Below are 20,289 nucleotides of genomic sequence, written 5' to 3' on the forward strand. Positions count from 1 at the left end.
AACTTTACAAAGCGCTGTAGGTTTACACAGTGCTGTACATAATATAAAATAAAATGTAACTGCCAGTGGCATACATTCTAAAAAATGGAATACAATATAAAATTGATACACAAAATCATTAAATATATATATACAAACAACAGATTAAAATAAACATTGAATAACCATCAAGTAATGTCTGAGAATGCTTCCCTGAACAAAATGGTCTTTAGCTCAGTTTTAAGCTAGGTAAAGAGGAGATGAACCATGCTCAAGAGGGAAGGAGTTTCCAGGAGTAGGGGGTAGATCCAAGCTGGAGAAAGGGGGTGGATCCAAGCTGGAGAAATTGAAAACCTTGGCTGCTAGAATAGAGGGCGTGAGTGGGAAGGTACAGAGAAAGAAGATGCGATAAATAAGGAGGGGCCAGCCCATGCAGGGCTTTAAAAGTCACAAATAGGAGTTTATAATGAATATGGAGGGGGAGAGAGAGCCAGTGGAGGGATAGCAACAGATATAATCGTAATGGTGAGCCAATGCTGGACAGAAATCAAAGGAGGGAAATGAGAAAGAGGAAGCCCCACCAGAAGAAGGTTGTAGAAATTCACTCGTGAGACTATTAAGGCATGGACTAAAAGCATGGCAGTGGAGACTGAAAGAAATGGTCACATTTTAGCTATATTATAAAGAAAAAATCTACATGTCTTAGCTATAGCTTGAATCTGGGGGGTACATGACAGAGAAGATTAAAAAATGAAACCAAGACTGCGGGCTTCCTGCACAGGTCAAATAGAGATGTTGTCGACAAGAATTGAAAAGGAGTACTCTGTAGGAAAAATAAGTAGCCTCTGTAGGAAAAATAAGCTCAAGTCAAGTATTGAGCTTTACGCACCAGTGCCGCGTACACTGAGAAATAGTGTTGAGACAAGAAGATACTTGCTGTTCAAGACCCGAGGAAAGATCAGGGGTTGAAAGATACAGCTGGGTGGCATCAGCATACAGATGATAAGAAAAGCCAAAGGAACTTATGAGCTTACCTAAAGACAGTGTGTAGCAAGAAAACAATAGGGGACCTGAACCAGAGCCCTGTGGAACTCCAACAGAGAGTAGGACAGAAGACGAAACCTGACCATCAGTGACCACTGTGAAATATCTGTCAGACTTTGCATATTCTGTTGACTCCTTTGATGTATGGTAAAACCCAGAGAAGTGAAGACAAGCAGCTAGGACCAGGTCAAATGATACGACAAGGAGGTGGTGTATGAGCAAGAGTAAAAGACATTAAATAGTGATCAGATAATGGGAAATTGTTGGCAAGGTAGATAGAGATGACACATTTTGCAGGAAGAACTAGATCAAGACAGTGTCCAGGTGAATGAGTGGCAAAATCAGAATGAAGTTGAAGATCAAAACAGGCTAAGAGAGAACAAAAGCAAGAGGTTGTCGGATTGTTAAAATTGGCCAAATGGATATTAAAGACACCTAAGATCAGAGAGGGGATGGAATCGGATAAAAAGAATGTCAGCCATGACTTAAAGTCAGAGAGGAACTGAGTAGCAGAACTGAGTGGACTATAGATAACAGCAACCCACAACTGTAAAGGAAGAAAAAGTCTAATAGAATGAAACTCAAACAAAGAGAAGCAGTAGTTTGGGGGGAAAGACAGCACTTGAAACTGGCAGGAATCAGACAGTAAGATGTTGACCCCTCCTCCTCTACCCTCAGAACTACTAGTATGGGTGAAAAAGAGACCACCAAAAGAGAGGGCTGCAAAGGTAGCAGTATCATGGACCGGAAGCCAAGTTTCAGTAAGAGCAAGGTGATTGAGAAAAAGGTCATGAATTGCTGCTGTTTTAGGGGCCGTGGAATGACAATTCCAAAGTGAACAGAAGAATGGAAACTGAGAAAGAGGAAGAGGCCGGATGGAGATCAGATTAGGAGAGATGGAGGGGGCCATGAAAGGAAATGGATTCTCGACCCAAAAATCAGCAGCACAAAATGTAACAATGACAAATATGGAAAAATAATAGCTAATAGTGTTTAGTAACATTGCCTGTCACCATAAGGAGCCAGGAGTCTGATGGATAAAATAGTCAGATTAGAAAGTCCAGTTTCTAGTAGATGAACTAACCTCTGAGTAGCTGCAAAAGCTACAAAAAGGTAGTCAAGTAAATTTCTGAGGTTAATTCAAGGAAATTAGAAATGAAATTCAGGCAGTAATGGCTTCCAAGCCTCTAAGGCTCCTCCTCTGCTGCAGGTGACTCAAAGAGAGTGAAGGGTGGCTGGCTAAGAGGCCTCTGAAGCTCCTTGAAGCTCCTCCACTGCTGCAGGTGGCTCAGATGTGGGTTTCAGCCAAGAAAAGTTCATGACATCAGATAAAGAAGCCAAGAAAGGAAGGATAGCTGGTGAAACTGCAGTGGTATCAACAATCTGAAAAACAGGGTCTCTTGGTAGTTTGGGAGCCTCATCAACCTGGAGGCCTAAAGCCCGAGCCACTCTCTGGACCACATTCAAGAAGAGCTGAACATCTATCTTCATTTGGAAATTGAGGTGTAGTGTCTTCAACTTCTTCCTGTGGAGATGCAATGACAGGAGAGGGAGAGGCTGGTGACATTTCTGTGTCATAGGCAGATTCATCAGTAGACTGTAGAGGAAGAGTAGGTATGACAAGATGAGATATCTGTGTAACAACAGGAGGAGGCATGGCTTGGCATGTTGGTACTGAAGACACAAGTGGGATGGCAGCAGGGATTGGTGTCATTACCGATGTCGACAACGGAATCTGAGCCACTGGCATCGATTGAATAGGTGATGCTGGGAGTCGAGAGACTGTAGCCGTGGTGTGAGGAAAGGTGAAGGCAGTCTGGTGGCATCATATTCGAGATGAGACTTATGAGCACGTTGTGGAGAGCAGGGCCGAAAATAAGAGGGAGCTTGATATCAAGAGAGAGATTCATAGTAAGGCTCCCTATAGTGGCAATGATCCCTGTAAGATGGAGAGTAGGATCGATAGGAAGAAGGGCGTTCTCTCCAATATTATTCTGCACGATACTGTCTGATATATGATGCTGAGGCATAGGATGAATCCTGGTAGTAGTGGCGGGAGGTTGATGTTGACAATTCAACATGGTCTTTAGATGACGTCGGAGACCTGTGAGATTTGGCAAGAGACACGTCAGTGTCAAGGGGTTGATGGAGACAATGAAAGTCTGTAAGCCTGTGCCGGCGAGACAAATATCTGCATCAGAACCAATGTAGGAACCAGTGGCAGTGAAGAGACCATTGGTGGCATAGATGGAGTGTTGGGTCCAATGGTAATGGAGCACTCAACAATGCCGAGGTCAAGACCCCCAACGTCAAGTCTGAAACAGTGACCGAGATGGGGGGGCTGTATAGCCAACGATGGTGTCGGCGGTGGAAGCAAGAAAGTCATAGTAGTATTCAATGTTGATGCCACTGTAGAGACCAGTGTCGAGATCGAAGCAGATATCGAGGACAAAGCAGCAGTAGGCTGAATGGAAGCCTTAGACTTATGCTTCTTTTCAGATCTCACGACATTGAGATCACTCGAGACGTCAGGCCTCTTTTTGGCTTTCTGAGGATGCTTTGCCTGTGAGAGGCAGAGAAAACCTCCCGTAATGGAGGAGACTAGGCAGTAGATGGTGTCTGCGACATCGATGGAGCAGGTTCCAATGCTCTCAGTGTCGATGGCCTCGAAGTCAAGGCAGGCTCTGTAAATTGCAAAGCCTTCAATGCTAATGGGGTTGAGGTCGAGCCTGATGTTGATGCCAAAAGCTTAGAAATCTTTGGGATCCTTGGAAGCTTGGAAATAGGAATCAATGCCAAAGGATCAGTTTGGGAAGATTTTTCAGCCACTGAGAGGGAGCGCTCCCAAAAAATCATTTCAATCACTGGGCTCTATTATGAAGAGTCGTGGAAGTAAAAGAGTAGTAAATGGAACAATGGTCAGTGATATGGTCACCCAAACAAAAAAGGTATTTAGAATGTCCATTGGTGAGGACAACTTTACGACCACAATCAATACAGAGCTTAAACAAAGATTTGGGGGCCATAGGAGGCCCAGAAGCGAGAAGCCTGTCCGGGCTAAAATAGACAAAAAATACTCACCTTCAAAGCTCTGCCAGGGCAATGCTCAACAAGAAAAAACAAGAAAAAGAATAAGAAAAATTAAAATCTACCAAACAATCCAAAGGAGTGTTTCTCTTGCAGCGGACGAAAAGAACTGAAGGTGGAGCTAGATTGGCAGGATTAGACATGCTCAATACACGGGAGAGGGTGGGGCCTCCCCCCAATCTGCTCAGCTTTTCAGTTTTCAAATGGAGTCTCTGCACAGGCACAAACCCTATTGTGTGAGGCACAGAGACCACGAAAAAGAACTCCTTGTTACTAGGAGCACTGAAGGAAGCAAAATCCAAATAAAAACTAAAACTACCTCATTAAACTGACAAATCCCAAACGACTCATATGCTACAATGAAGTTGCAATGGCTAGCAACACTGTCAGATGAAATAGGTTATCTTATTACAGCATTCCTGGAAATGTGGATCAAGGTTGTAAGCATAGCAGCTAAACATCTTTAAAAAAAAAGAAAAAGCCAAGTTCAGAGAAATGTGCTGGAGAAAAAGAATGTTAACTACTTATACTTTTGCTGGACTATATCTTCCAAATAAGTCATTTTATCCTTGTATAGGAAGATTCCAACCAAATCCAGTATGCAGTTTTGTCACTGATAGTTCTACCTAAATCAATCCTTGTAAAAAGAAATCAGGAAATAATTTTAATACATATGAATAGATCTATCTAGAGAAATGGAACCTGGCAGCTAAAATTTACCTATCATATAATGACCAGAAAGAATGCTAAATTGGGAGGGGGGAGGCAGAAAAGATCATAGTTACCCACTGTGCAGTGATCTCAGGCCCAAAATAGAGGGGCCAAAAGGACTGGCTTTGGGCCTTCAGGTGAAAATCCACTCCTTCCTGGCAGCCCATTTGGGACCGTGACAGTGGCCCGCTTTCAGAGCGAGCCGTCCAGTTGCCAAAGTCCCAGCCAATCATGGGGTGATTGCAGGCAGAGTGGCCAGAGGCCACTTCTGCATACCCATCTGCTTCTCTCCTCAGTTGTCAATGAAGTAATGAAAGGGGGCATCCCTAAATAAATAAGAACCTGAACCAATTGTGCGAGCAAACCAAAACTCTGTGGTCACATTTGGGCAGAATACACAGCACTACCACCTAGTCAACAGCACTGCCTTCAGTTCTGAAAACATAACACAAAAGGTATAAGAAAGACTAGAAAAAACCCTGTGAGATATTCTAAGCACATATAAAGAGACCGCATAGATGCATGGCAACAAAAACTAAGCTATCTTGCCATTTGGGAGCCAAAGAAAGCACTACAGAACAGTTAATACTCTGCTCCATTGTAGCTCTGGATGAACTACATGGATAGAGTTTCCTTCACAACTATGTTACTTATTATTATTAACCTTTATTGATAAAGCGCTGTAAATTTACACAGTGCTGTACATACAATCTTTTTGTGGAGAAAGAATCTACAGGCCTTGGCGGTGGCCTGGATCTGGGGAATAAATGACAGAGAAGAGTCAAAAATGAAGCCAAGACTGTGGGCATGATGAACCGGTTGAATAGCAGTGTCGTCAACAGAAACAGAAAAGAAATATTGAAGGGTGGGTTTAGGTGGAAAGACAAGAAGCTCAGTCTTAGACATGTTGAGCTTCAAGCGCCGAAGCCACATCCAATGAGAGATGGCAGTCAGACAAGAAGAAACTTGCTATTCAAGCCCCGTCGAAAGGTCTGGGGTGGAGAGATACAGCTGAGTGTCAGCAGCGTACAGATGATAGGAGAAACCAAAAGAACTGATGAGTTTACCTAGAGACAGTGTGTATAGAGAGAACAGAAGGGGACCCAAGACAGAGCCCTGGGGAACTCCAACAGATAGGGGAACAGAGGATGAAGTCTGACCACCCGTGACCACTGCAAAAGATCTATCTGACAAGTAAGATTTAAACCAGTCGAGAGCAGAGTCGGAGAACCCAAGGTCAGAAAGTAAATCAACCAGGAGACAGTGATCCACAGTGTCGAAGGCCGCAGACAAACCAAGAAAATGAGAATAGAGGCCATTCACCTTGGCCCGCAAGAGATCATTTGAGATCTTGATGAGGGATGTCTCTGTAGAGTGCCGTGGGCAGAAGCCAGACTGGAAAGGGTCCAGGATCGAGTTGGCTTCTCAGACACCCCCTAGCATTGTTTTTTAAAAGGTTGATAGGTCCCTCTATGGCAAAATTACTGCCTTGCATCCATTCTCACCATGTTCACATATAAAGCTTGTGAAAAGGGGAAAAAAGGAACAATCAGGACGAATGTTTATTACTCTGCCAAAGTCTTTGAATGAGAGCACCCTTTCAGTAACTGCTGAAATTAAGATGCTATCAGGCCTCTATACCAAACTGCAAGACTTGAAGAACGGAAGATAAAAGCAGAGGAGGAACAGTATTTCCTTGCTAGCAAGCAATATGGACTGAGTGTCCTAAACTTATTTATAATAAAGTCCTAAATTCTGCTAAACAAACAAAAAATCATGCTTTCACAGCATGGAGATAAAGAAACACCTACGGATACAGCTTGCCTTCTAGTGGATGAAATTGGAAATTAACTGTGACTTGCTATCCACACAAGATTGTGCTCATTTCTACTGCTGTGCAAAGAAGCTGATCCTTGTGGCACTGGAGAACAAGTATAATTTTTACACATCATCAAGCAGGTATGAGCAACATATAAACACCAGTTAAAGTATGCTTCGATTTCCCAGTGCAAAATGATACAGACATGAAAATGTAGTAAAATATCAGAATCCCACTGAAGCAATGACTACTAGGTTAGTGGAGGCACAGAATACTTGCAGTACAGTTTCCTATATGTGTACATTAAGACACTTTCAACTTCTTAAATGCCAAAATGAAAATGACATTGAGTACCTTAAAAACACAATTATAAGATGTTAAAAAGTGTTAAACAGGCTAGCTCCTCCCCTTGCTCTCACTGGGCTTTTTGAACAGTTAAAACAGTTCAGTTTAACCCTAAAATATTAGTTATTAATGTAATGCTGTTTAAATGTGTTACCTGGTTATCTTGATCTTCAGAAAAATCTATGAGCTCATCTTCATTTATTTTACTGCTGTCAGCTGAGTCTTCACTATAGTTTAGCTTGATTTTCTGTAGACCATCTGCATTGTCAATAAAGATTAGTAAAATTAAAAAACAAAAACAGCAAGGTATCAGTTTCCTTCTCTTAGATGGCTGACCTTACAGGGTTAGGCGAGTACCATCTGCCTGGGTTTGGGGTTAGTTTTCCTTCTCCTAGGATGGTTGCCATAAGGCTAGAGAGCCCATCCTGCCCTTTGGTGCTCTTGGCCAGACCCTTCAGTTTTGACCTGTCTGGCATGAGAGGCCCTACCGGTGGCTATTATACCACTACCAACATAGCTCACAACTTCTTTAGGGTACGCAAGCCTCTCCCCCACGACAAGGGGGTGTCAATGGAGAGGACGAGATATCACAGATATATTATATTATATATCCTCTCCCACACAGAAAGCAAATAGCAAAAGCATTGTTGTATGCTTTCAAATTGTTCCTGATTTATGGCAACCTTAAGGCAAACCTATCATGGGCTTTCCTTGGTAAGATTTGTTCAGAGGTTGACCTTTGCTTTCCTCTGAAGCTGAGTGTGACTCGTACAAGGGCACCCAGTGGGTTTCCATGGCTGAGTGGGGGTTTGAAACCTGGTCTCCAGAGTCATAGTCCAATGCTCAATTCACTACACCACACAGAATACCTGAGAATAACTGTTCAAATGAATTAATTCCCCACAAAAAGATTTTAGATCACGGCTGGCATCCTGTTCTTGTAAGATCATAAACTGGGCTTAAGATCTATAACTTGGGGGGATTCATTTTTACAGTCATTGCTGACTGAGCATGACCCCTCTCAAAACCTACTTTTTCAGCCTAGCAGAGCCCCAATTGAAGGGTTCTTGAGGTGCTCCAGATCTCTCCCTAACTACCTACCCTCATCTTTCTCCAAAAGCTTGTACTCAAGACAGCTAACAAGATAAAAGAAATAAACTCTCATTGTGAACCAAATGAAATGGTTTTATATACCTCTGAAGAAAAATGTATAAAAACCAAAGCAAGGAAATGGCAGAATCAATTTAGCAAAATGTTTTAAACTAAGGCCATCTACTTAGAACACTGTATCATCTATTCTAACTGGCAACTGTTTTCTAAACTGGGAAAAGCAACAGTGGTGATGGAGGGTAAGGTCCAGTTCTGGTCCACAAGGCTGAAAAAGCTTAAAATGCAACCTGGAAGTGATCAGAAATCATTTCTCATTTGCACTCTGTAGGGACTGAACCTTCTCCATGAAGAGTATAAGTAATCGACTAGCATCTCTCTGTGAGGACAGGCACAGTGCAGGAAAACAAAAATTAAAACTGTGAACAGTATGTTTTCAGACTATACTTTCCAATGGTGATTGAGGATTCTGGGAATAGTGGTCCAAAAAGGAACTTACCAAACTCCAGCAAAGACTATTTTTACAACTTCAAAAGAGGCACGTTTTAAATATCATTGTTTCTTTTACAAATTTAAATATTTTTAGAACAGCAACCTAATTATAATCCTCTGTATATTTAAGTGTGACAAACTGCATCATGCATCGCAAAAAAAAACTGCTCTATTTCAGATTTTTTTTTAAAAAAAATGCAGTTACACTATCTTCTTCCTGTAGTAGTCTCAGAACAGTTTATATGTGGCTCTTACATTTCTAATATTTTTTCAAGATGCAACTCTGGCTACACTTCCTCTAGCAGTTTAAAACCATTTATATAAAGTTTCCAGCATTTCCCTTTTGAGCATTGATTAGATCCAGTGCCACATAATTTCAAAGATGATAAAAAATTTCAAGGAACATTTATAAAGTAAAAGCCACAAAAATACAGTAGACAGAAGTACACACCAGTAGCATGGACATGAGTTTTATGTTCACACTGTACGCCATTTTTCTCTGAAGTCCTATAGTCCTGTTTATGACATACAGGTTCCATAGTTCTCGATTCTTCTGTTGTGTTGTGTAACTGATTTAGTTTTTTAAAACCACCTTTCAAAGAAGAATTTCTTTTGCAATACAGTGACTCACTTTCCTCAGCTTCTGTACTTGGGTCAGTTAAAACTGCGATATGCTTCTTGCTCAGCACTTTCTTTGTTACTGCTGCAGGTGAGGACTGGTGTAACAGATCTGAATCACTAGGTAAAGGAGATGAAATGCTTCCATCTTGATCTAAGGAGGAAGATTTAACCTGTGCAGATGCATTTTCCTGGTAGCATGGATTGGCCTCATATATTGGTTTCTGTAAACCTGGAAAACAGATGACAGCCAAAAACCAATGTGCCCTGCAATAAAAACACACAAAACAAACGGATAATTCCAAATTCCAAAGCTACATTCAATAATGTATTATCATATTAAGCACAGAAGCCACAATTTTTAGGAAGTCTACTCGGAGGGGGGCTGTCAGTGCCTCCTTCCTCTTAGCTGCAGCTCAGAGTTGGAATATGCTAACTTGACTCTGCACAACTAAGGCATACAGAATATGTAGGCAGAGATGAAAGCCCATGTATCGCGGTCTTTCTGCCCCAGATCCAAAGCAAAATGAGTAACTGAAGATGAAGCTGTTTTATCTCTCTATCTAGAGTGCCATGCTCACAGTATTTATCAGACAGAAAGGCAGGTTTGCTTGCTATGGTCTCCCCCATCTAGCTAAGCTGGAAGTGAAAAGCAAAGGCAGTCTGTCTTGCTTTTCTTGCTTACATGACAGAGCTTGAAGGACTCCTCTGGCACATGGCTTTATTTCCCCTCCTCAAGCTCAGAACCAACAATAGAGGCAGGGACTTTTCTGTGCCCAGCAAGCAAAGAGCAAAACAAATTCCAGGTTAGAGTAAGAGTTGAATCCTCTTTGCACTTTATCCTCTCTCCACTTTAATTCCTAGATTGGAAGAAGACTTCAGCTCATCCTACTCCAGAAAGCCTACCTCCTGTCTTAAAAAGACTGCAAAACCCTGATTAAGCTTCCAGTACATACCTGACTACTTTGTTTTTAAAAATCTGGCTCTTGAACTTCTTTGGCCATATTTAAGACAAATGACAATACAAGCTAACTTTAGTTTGCCCAAAGTACAAATTGAAAACTTAAAAATTTCCTCTCACATACACGAAAAAGGTAGAAAAGAAAGAGTACACACACATGCATTGTCATGTTTTGTTGCAACATGTGAAAGCAGCTAATAAATAACATGAAAGGGGAAACCAGGATTCTTTAAAGTCTCCACTACATGAGATTCAACAGAAATGACATTCCAGTGCTACATACAGTGGTACAGGTCCTACTTACGCTTCATTAAGGGGGACAAAAATAAAATCTTTTTCAAAGATATCAACATGTCGGGTCCATGTTTTCACTCGACCGTGCCGTTTCTGCTGGATTCTGTAAACACAATGATAGGAAATAAAATGAATGAATTTTATAATACTTGGTATTTACAAGACAATTTATTCTCTTCTTCTACAAGAGGTGAATTATCCTCAGTCTTGTGGCAACCATTATTTGAAAGATAGGCTAGGCTGACCCCTTTCCTCCTTTCCTTTCACTAATAAGTAAGAACATTTTTATTCAGGCAAACTTTTTAAAATCGTGACAGGGTAGGTTTTATATGAGGTGTCTGATTTAGTCATGTTTTTAACTTTTGTGTATTTTTAATATTAATTTTATACTGTTTTAACTGAATTATTTCAATTGTTTTTAATTTTTTGTTACAAAGTTTTTAATGCATTGTTATCTTGTGAGCTGCCTTGAGTCCCTTTTTGGGAGAAAGGCAGTATAAAAATGAAATCAATAAATACATATATAAGTAAGAAATTTAGGAATTATCTTGTATCCTGCTTAGACAGTAACAGTTTTTTAAACATTTAAAATGAGCTGCCACATAGACACACTAGCTTTAGCTTTCAGTTGTTTCCTTATATATCAAACCAGTCATTATCATCAGCATAATGTCATTGTGGCTGGCATCCTGTCAGTAGGTTATGCCACCATCAACCACTTTATGATCACATCGAGTTGAAAAGCTCCATTGTGCAATGTTTATATACTCCATCGAGACTATTGTGCAAGAGGAGACAGAAGTGTGGAAACAGTGCTACTACATCTGGGGAAGATGGCAGGCTGAAGCTATCCCACTTTGTGGGGCTTCATGGAGGCTTTTAACCAACTGAAGATACACTTGGTAATTTATCTTCCTGGATCAAAAGACTCTATTACCAAGCAGTTGTTGTGGAAACCACAAGAAGCGATTAGCAAAATTGCACACAGGGGGCTGGAATTCATCATCATGCCTGACTGCCATCTGCAATGCCTGAAGAGACTGAAGAGATCAACAGTTGACGGTGGAAAGCAGCTCTTTATGGACACTGGACCCGAAATATTTGCTTTCTTTATTTAATACCTAGTGTTTTGCCAAGAAACCCCTGTGACAGGTTCACTTTAGGGTCACGGTAAGTCGGAAATGACTTAGGACACACTACTACTATTCCTACTACTAATACAGTACTACTGCCATTTGCAATTTTGCTTTTAACATTTAGATTTTTAAAAAACCTGGGACTCAGCTGGGATACTTTTGCCTTCAGTAAACTGCCTAATATTAAAAGAGAGGCTTGGTTAACATTTCATTTTGGTTGTGTTCTTTATCAGAAAAAAAGTTTAAATAGAATCAGAAATAACAAAGCTTGAAATGACCAAAGGTTAGCAACAACACTATTTGAAAGATCTACTGATTTCGTTTTATACTGGATTTAATTAATTGGGATTTATTAAGTTTGGATTATAAAATAGAGATGCTGTGAGAAACTGGATTTGACAAAAGGAGGTACTGGATTGGTAAAGCTAAAGGTAAAGTTTCCCCTTGAAATGAATGTCTAGTCACAACTGACTATAGAGGGCAGTGCTCATCTCTGTTACTAAGCCAAAGAGCCAGGGTTGTCAAAGACAACTCCTATGGTCATATGGCCAACTCCATTCTCGATCCCTTTCAGTCTGGCTTCCGCCCACGGCACTCTACAGAGACAGCCCTCACCAAGATCTCAAACAATCTTTTACTGGCCAAGGCAAATGGCCTTTACTCTGTTGTCATCCTTCTTGATCTGTCTGCAGCCTCTGACACTGTTGATCACTCTCTTCTAGTTAATATACTTTCTGACCTTGGGTTCTCAGACTCTGTTCTCGACTGGTTTCGATCTTATTTGTCTGGCAGATCTTTTACAGTGTTTGCTGGCGGTCAGACTTCTTCTCCAGTTCCCTTATCTGTTGGAGTTCCCCAGGGCTCTGTTCTGGGTCACCTTCTGTTTTCTCTCTACACACTGTCCTTAGGTAAACTCATTAGCTCTTTTGGTTTTTCCTACCATCTGTATGCCGATGACACCCAGTTGTATCTTTCCACCCCCGACCTTTCTCCAAGGCTTGAACAGCAAGTTTCATCATGTCTCACAGCTGTCTCGCATTGGATGCGCCATCGGCGTTTGAAGCTCAACATGTCCAAGACGGAGCTTCTTGTCTTTCCTCCTAAGCCCACCCTTCCACACTCCTTTTCTGTCTCTGTGGACAACATTTCTATTCAACCAGTCCAGCAAGCCCGCAGTCTTGGTTTCATCTTTGATTCTTCTCTGTCATGTATCCCTCAGATCCACAGCCAAGGCTTGTCGATTCTTTTTGTACAATATTGCTAAAATCCGACCATATCTCTCCACCTCTACTGCCAAGATCCTGGTCCATGCCCTAGTGATCTCACGACTCGATTACTGTAACGTCCTCCTGGCTGGGCTTCCTCTTTCTCACCTCCGTCCTTTAATCTCTGTTCAGCATTCAGCTGCATGCATTATCACATCCGCCCACCGCTCTGACCACATCTCTCCTGTGCTGGCATCCCTTCACTGGCTCCCCCTCCCTTTCCGTATTCAGTACAAGCTCCTGCTGTCGACGTATAAAGCCCTCCATGGGCTGGCCCCTCCTTACTTATCAGACCTTCTTTCTCCTCACCTTCCCACCAGGGCCCTCCGTTCTGGTAGTCGAGGTCTGCTGTCCCAGCCCAGGATTTCCTCTGCCCCATCTCGGATTCACCCCTTTTCACTTGCTGCCCCTCACTCCTGGAACCTTCTTCCCCTGTGAGCAAGGGCCATCACTTCTTTAACCAGCTTCAAAACAGAGTTGAAGACCATCCTGTTCAGAGAAGCATTCCCAGGCATTGCATAATTGTCACTTGCTATTTGATGTTCTTTTGATGCCTGTTTTATCGAACCATTTCCTGTATTGCTATGTACTTTATATGTATTAGCCTACTAGCCCCACCACCTTTCCCTTCTCCTTTTATGTCATGTCTTTTTAGATTGTAAGCCTGAGGGCAGGGAACCGTCTAATTAAAAAGATTGTATGTACAGCGCTGTGTAAATTTACAGCGCTTTATAAATAAAGGTTAATAATAATAATAATAAATGTGGCCAGCATGACTGCATAGAATGCTGTTACCTTCCCATAGAAGTGGTACCTATTTACCTACTTGCATTTGCATCCTTTCAAAGTGCTATGTTGGCAGATGTTGGAAATAGTGACAAGAGCTAACTCCGTCACACGGTGCCTGAGCCTCGAACTGCCAACCTTCAGACTGTCAGAACTGGCATCTTAACCGCTAAACCATCGTGTCCTTTACTGGACTGGACAATTTAAAAAAACACTTTATAAGATTGGTTCTTGCTTACCAGGTGCTTCAGTTTTGGATCTGGAGAAATATCTGTGCTTCAAAAAAGGATGGGTGGCACCTCTTGGAGGCCAGCATAGTCACCTTTTTTTGGCTCCTGTTTACTGGGTGCTTCATAAAAAAAAAATGCTAAGATGTCATATAACCCGTTGATAATGAGATCAGGAAATAAAATGACACTAAATATTTTTCAGAATCTTAGTAGTACAGAGTGGAAAAGGTGAACCAATTGTTCCAGGATTTTGATGCTGAGATATGTATATGTGGCAAGATATATTGTCACAGGATGGAAAGGAAAAGAAAGATGATTTTGTGCTACTGATATCAGATGAGGAATCTAAAATTAAATGTTTGGAGAGAGACGCAGGAGGCTGCACAATGTTGACGTTGGGTGAAGAAGATGTTTCCTGTAAGCAGGTGAATCAAGATCAGTATGGCAGAATGTTAGAAGTACAGTACGTCCATGTCATATGCGGGTGCGACATATATGCAGCTTTCATGCATACAATGAAAGCTGTGCTGGAAGAAGCGGCACCATGTGCCAGAAAGAATAATGACCTGTATTCTGTGGTATGTGCACTGCCACGGGCATGAGCCCCATTGTCTTTAATGGGGGTCGAGCATAGGTGGAATTTTCCTTGCGTGGTGTGTGTGTGTTCCAGAATGGATCCACTATGTAAGGGAAGGGACCATTGTATACAAATTATGAATGACAAAGTTGAAACTGTAATGGGATGAGACTAGGGAAGATACTGGCAACTGGTCATTTAGGAGGCTGAGAGCAATTGGGGGACAGTTATGGAAAACTGTACCAAAGGTAATGTTAACTGTGAGGGGTTTGCCTCAATTCCTATTTTGTCAATTTTTTGCAGGGGAGGGGGGAAGACTGGTGTCAAGATTAAGGTTTAAAATAGTTTAAATAAGGTTTATGGTTTAAATGTGGCTGACATGGGATTGATTTATGCATTAATCTTCATGAGAAGATTAACCAACATGATACTGTTTGATTTAAAAAGAGAAAGAGAAAATATGTTTTTCTTTTATGAAGCATATCAAGTTTTGAAGTTATGGTATGAAAAAAAACTGGAGCTATAAAATGTGGATAGTAGATTTGCCTAATGGTTAATTTTTATTTTTAAATATTAAATTTTAGGGAAGAAAAGATAGTCAATGATAAAGCCTATTATTTGGACTTAAAAGAGTGGAGAAACATTTTGTTTAAATGGAATCCATTATTATTATTATTATTATTATTATTATTATTATTATTATTATTGGACAGATATCGGGGAAAGCTAACTTTGTATTGACTCTTTGTAATGCAATTATTTATAATGGTGATTTTTACTTTATGTCTGCACTAATTCAACATTGATAAGACTATAGAAAGAAGTGTATTTTTGTCTTTTTAGATGGAGAAGGCTTAATTAGGATTAAGAAAGAACACCTGAGGAAAAAATAGAAAGTCACTTTTATTTCTTATTATTATTCTTTATTTCTCTATTGTTTATTCTTGCTTTCATTTCTCTTTTTTCATTTATAATCCTTTTTTCTATTATTCTTTTATTCTGTATTGTGTGTGTTGTGAGCCTTCAACTCGTTTCCGACTTATGGTGACCTCAAGGTGAACCTATCCTGGGATTTTCTTGGCACGATTTGTTCCGAAGTTTTGCCACTGCCTTTCCCTGAGACTGAGAATGAACTTGCTCAAGGTCACCCAGTGGGTTTCATGGCTGAACTGGGAATCAAACCCTGATCTCCAGAATCTTAATCCAACGCTCAAACCACTATGCTATGCTGGCTCCCTTATTCTGTATTTTATAATTCAAATAATAATATTCTTTTTATAAAAAGAAGCGTGGTCATTTTGCAGTGTTTCTCAGTGTTCAACGCCACACCATACATGGTCTCCTAATGCACATCATTGCAATTCATTAGAAGGGCTGCATATTATATCAGAGATGTAGCTATATCATTATAAAGTTATGCACTGTAGCCACTGATTTAGTCCTACATCTTTTTTGTTAATGTATATTACATAAACCTGTCAATATTGATCTTGTTCAGATATAACACTCAAATATGGTTTAGTGCTCTGCGAACTACCCGCAGCTTCTGCACTGCTTTTCCCAATACAGTTATAAGTCAGGGAGACCTTTGTTTCTATTTCCAATTAACAATGGACTGTTGTTTCTAGCAGTTGCTGAACTGCAATTCCCATCATCCCAGCCAGTACGGCCAAAGGCCAAGGATTATGTGATTAGTACATCAACAACATATGGTGATCCTCAATTAGAAAATGCTATTTCAGAAGGGAGGAGAACCATGATTGGAAGCCACAGCTCTGAAGATGACTTTCCCTGAACATAATAATAATAAAAACCACAGCTTCCCCAGGTTAAAATCAAAAAATTAACTTTGGATAATTAATGCACTTTTCAATTCCTTACAGCTGCAGAAAAGAGGTATTCATTCACTCAAAGCTCATTCACATGCACTCCATCTAAACAAAGCCACCTTCTTTATAAGGGATGGAAAAGATACTATTTAGAATTATACAGTAATAATCCTAATCAAACTTACGTAAGGGTTGAAGTTTCTTGAGGGTTTCTCCTCTCTCTTTGATTAAGGCGTTTATAGAAAAAAGAACTGAATACATGAATCCTATCAGCATCTTCTTGTTTCAATTTTTCAAGAACTAGATACCTTTAAAGGGAAGCAACATATTTAGGTTTGTATTTTCCACTAGCTTTAATTCTCTGGGTTTTTTTCCCCCTGGAAAATATTCTAGAAAAGATTTTATTTTTTTCTAGACAAGCCTGCCACATGCTGGCTATCCCATTCAGACCAAAAGAGCTTATGAAAAGGGTACAGAATTTCACACCAAATTAAGATCAAGAAAACCATAATGAGCTTCAAATTAAATTTATACAGACTAAAAGGTAAAGGCAGTCCCTCGACGTGAATGTCTAGTTGTAACCAACTCTAGGGGGTGCTGCTCATCTCTGTTTCTAGAACGAAGAGCCAGTGTTGTTCAAGGACTGCTCTGGTGGTCATGTGGCCAGCATGACTGCACTGAACGCTATTACCTTTCCACTGAAGTGGTGTCTATTTATCTACTTGCATTTCCATGCTTTCCAACTGCTAGGCTGGCAGAAGCTGGGACTAGCGACAGGAGCTCACCCCATCATGCAGCACTCATGCCTCGAATTGCCAACCTTCTAATCTTCTGATAGTCAGACCTGGCATCTTAACCATTAAGCCACCGCATCCTATATAGACTACCTTATATGAATTACTATAAAGCTGATGCAGACAATTTTGAGGGGGCTTTTTTGTAGGTTTTTTTTTTTTTTTGGCATAACACAGTAAAAAAAAAAGTTTAAACTTTATTGAGAGACCATTAGAAAAGAGAATTATTCATCATAACCCAAGTGGAAAAACATGCATTGTGCAGACTTTAGAACTACTGCTATAAATAGAAGGCCAGTTTCAACTTCACCACACCCTTCTTCTTCTGTAATATCTAATATACCCTATATCCAAATCATCACATCTCTGTTTTACATCATTAATAAGTGGTCATGGAAATGCACAGTAATGCTATCAAGAAAGGGGAAGACATGCAATATTATACAAGGAGTAGGAAGATGGATTTGATTTATACCTCCACTTGATTAGCAAGATTCCATGGATTCAAGTAACAACAGAAATAAAGTGCCTTCCATCACCCTAAATTATACTGTAGAAGCCAAGGGACAGAATGAAAATATCTTTGGGGTTTCATAGGAAGAATTAGCTTCCAAGATTGGTAAAAGACTTTTTAAACAACCACAAATAAATCCTATCAAAGGAAAGTTAAATGCAAGTAGAGTTGAAACACAGACTAATATAAAGATCTGTAGCCATACTGGTTAATTGTGATTCTTGAAAAGAGTAAAAAGAGGGAGTTTAACTGATCATTCAAATAGTGTTTGCAAACAGATGTTCTAATGACTATATGATATATATTCCCATAAAATCCCATGAATTTTTGTCATGAATACAGTGAAATTTTGAAAGAAGTCTGAAAATCAGTAGGGAAAATGTGGCTTGTAGGCCGCACATACCTACACCCACATACACCTGTCTCCAACACCTACAGAACTATTGTAGGCATGTGAGGGCATTTTTCAAAACTGAAAGTGACTTCTACTCCCTTCCTGTTTAGCAAAAAGAAAAAAGATTCTTAGGCCTGAAACAGCACTCCTGGGGGCACTGGCAAAAATTACCCCCACAGTCCTATTCAGATATGAGCCTTTTATAACCCACAGAGCTGTGGAATTTGCATGCCCATAATCTCAATTATTTATTTAGTAATATTAGCTAGACCTAAAAATTCCCGGAAGTGCTGTTTTTCATGAATCTGCTATTCATTTAGCACTCTATAAAAAAAGCATGCTTTTTGAGACAATGGACGAAGTGGAGATAATCTTTTAAGTCATTTTTCTCAGAATAGGAGGGGTTTCTCAATGATCATCAATTGCTTAAGTGAAACAGATTCCACACAACTTACTTTAAATAAAAATCAATGATTACATCGTTTAAAAATTCCCCTTCATTTAAACAATGGAGATCTTCATTAGTCACAGAAATACCACCCTTTGCCGGAGGAGGAGGATAAACGATCAACCTGCAACGAAAAATAAGTTGAATAAATTCAGAGCTTGTATCATGTGGGCAAAAGTTACAACATGCAGAAAAGACTTCTTACTTTTCTATGGGACCAATGAAGACTGTTTGGGGCTCCCCGCTTTCATCATCATCAAAAAACTGGAACTGCAATGTATTTCGCAACTGCATTTTAGATTCAGAGAAAAATTAATATGTAATAGAAAAATTATAATGTCTCTTTCAAGACAAACAATATAGCATGCTCCTCTTTTTCTAGAAATATTTATTTAAAACAAACAGAATGCACAATCTATCACAGTGGGCTAGTGCAGACACAATAGTTTGTTCTCTGTATTATGAAACACATTCCTCGTTTTTCTTCCCCCTCTTGTTTAAACTTCAGCTTTGGCACAGAAAAATCTGGTTTAAATTTAATTTACTAAGGTTTTAGACATAGCCACGCTAAAATGCTGAAAAGTGAAAATCCATGGCTTCCACTAGCCTGTGTCAACCAGAGTGGAAAGGATGTGTGCCAATGTGAGGAAGGATAGTGTCAGACAAAAAGTCCCAGCAGACAGACACACTCTCTCTTTGGAACTGGCAAGAAATCACTTGCTCCAAAGCTACCAGACCTTTTCAAGGTCTAGAGCTGGTGCAGATTTAGGGGTACAGATTTTTGTGCAGATACAACTACCCTCACCATCTGAATTACTCTCTGCTAAAGAAGAACTTCCTTCTCAACTAATCTTTTGATCTACAGGTTAGGACTCCATAATAAATCAGAATCAGATACTGATATCTAATATGGTTAGTAAACAGGTAGTAAATAAGAATTCATATTTGTGATATAAAAAAGAAATGTGGCTCAAACAAAACAAGGTTATTCCTAGCTTTGAAAACTCTGCTTTAGAAGGCCCAGAAAATAACCTCTGAAGCAGCCCAAATTTTCAGATAATGATAGCAAAACCATACTGTTAGCTGAAGTACCAAATGAACAATACCATGAATCAAATTTTAGATTTTAAAATATATTTCTACTTTTGCAGTTTTATAGTCTTATGTAAAAAAAAGTTGACCCTCTCTTTTTTGTTGATAATTTTTTAACTAGAAAATATGAGCAACATATTTTTAAATAAAGATATCACAAATCATGTAACATATATCCAAATATTTTAAAAATTAGTACATGTTTTGTTTTGCCTTCTTTTTGACTGATGCCTCCTCTGGAAGTGTCTTCAAAGGATTTTGTGAAGGCCACAAGCCTACTGTTTGCTTCTTCAAAAGTAATTTTTACAAAAAAATTAGTAATATTGTTCCTGATCCCAATATCAGAGATTATTTTTTCAAATATTGAATTTGCATGATGATCCAGGCCTGTCTCAAATATTAAAATGATGTATTGTTCTTCTGGATCTATGAGGGGAAAAAAGAAAGTTTATTTTAACACCCAATGAAAGTATACACTGAAAGTACAAGCATTATGCAACAGAGATTCCTCAACTCAAGTCTGTACAGTAGTCCCTCGGGTTACGAAATTAATTCGTTCCGCGGCTCCGTTCGTAACCCAAGTAATTTCGCAACCCGAAAAGGCTAGCGGCTAGCGCTGGAAAGCCGCTAGCCGCGCTTTGCGGTTTGAATTTCGCGCCGAAAAAAAATTCGTAACCCGAAAAAAACATCGTAACCCGGAACAGTTTTTTCCTATCTATTTTTTTCGTATCCCGGAAATTTCGTAACGCGATCAATTCGTATCCCGG

General features: G+C 39.9%; 1 protein-coding gene across 5 annotated transcripts in view; it reads right to left on the bottom strand.

Annotated features, from left to right (window-relative positions):
* SENP6 (SUMO specific peptidase 6) overlaps window positions 1-20,289 on the bottom strand; it is a 109,322-nt gene that overhangs the window by 18,508 nt on the left and 70,525 nt on the right. For 4 of the 5 annotated variants that reach the window (XM_042469553.1, XM_042469535.1, XM_042469544.1 and 1 more), the window contains 7 exons: window positions 19,722-19,948; window positions 18,636-18,718; window positions 18,438-18,554; window positions 16,466-16,588; window positions 10,468-10,560; window positions 9,036-9,469; window positions 7,140-7,243 (listed from right to left, as the gene is read on the bottom strand). In XM_042469553.1, the coding sequence (XP_042325487.1) occupies window positions 7,140-7,243; window positions 9,036-9,469; window positions 10,468-10,560; window positions 16,466-16,588; window positions 18,438-18,554; window positions 18,636-18,718; window positions 19,722-19,948 (1,181 nt within the window). The remainder of the gene's footprint in view (window positions 1-7,139; window positions 7,244-9,035; window positions 9,470-10,467; window positions 10,561-16,465; window positions 16,589-18,437; window positions 18,555-18,635; window positions 18,719-19,721; window positions 19,949-20,289) is intronic. The other variant, XM_042469562.1, reaches the window with a different exon arrangement.

The sequence above is a fragment of the Sceloporus undulatus genome, chromosome 1, assembly GCF_019175285.1.
Source record: "Sceloporus undulatus isolate JIND9_A2432 ecotype Alabama chromosome 1, SceUnd_v1.1, whole genome shotgun sequence".
NCBI lineage: Eukaryota > Metazoa > Chordata > Lepidosauria > Squamata > Phrynosomatidae > Sceloporus > Sceloporus undulatus.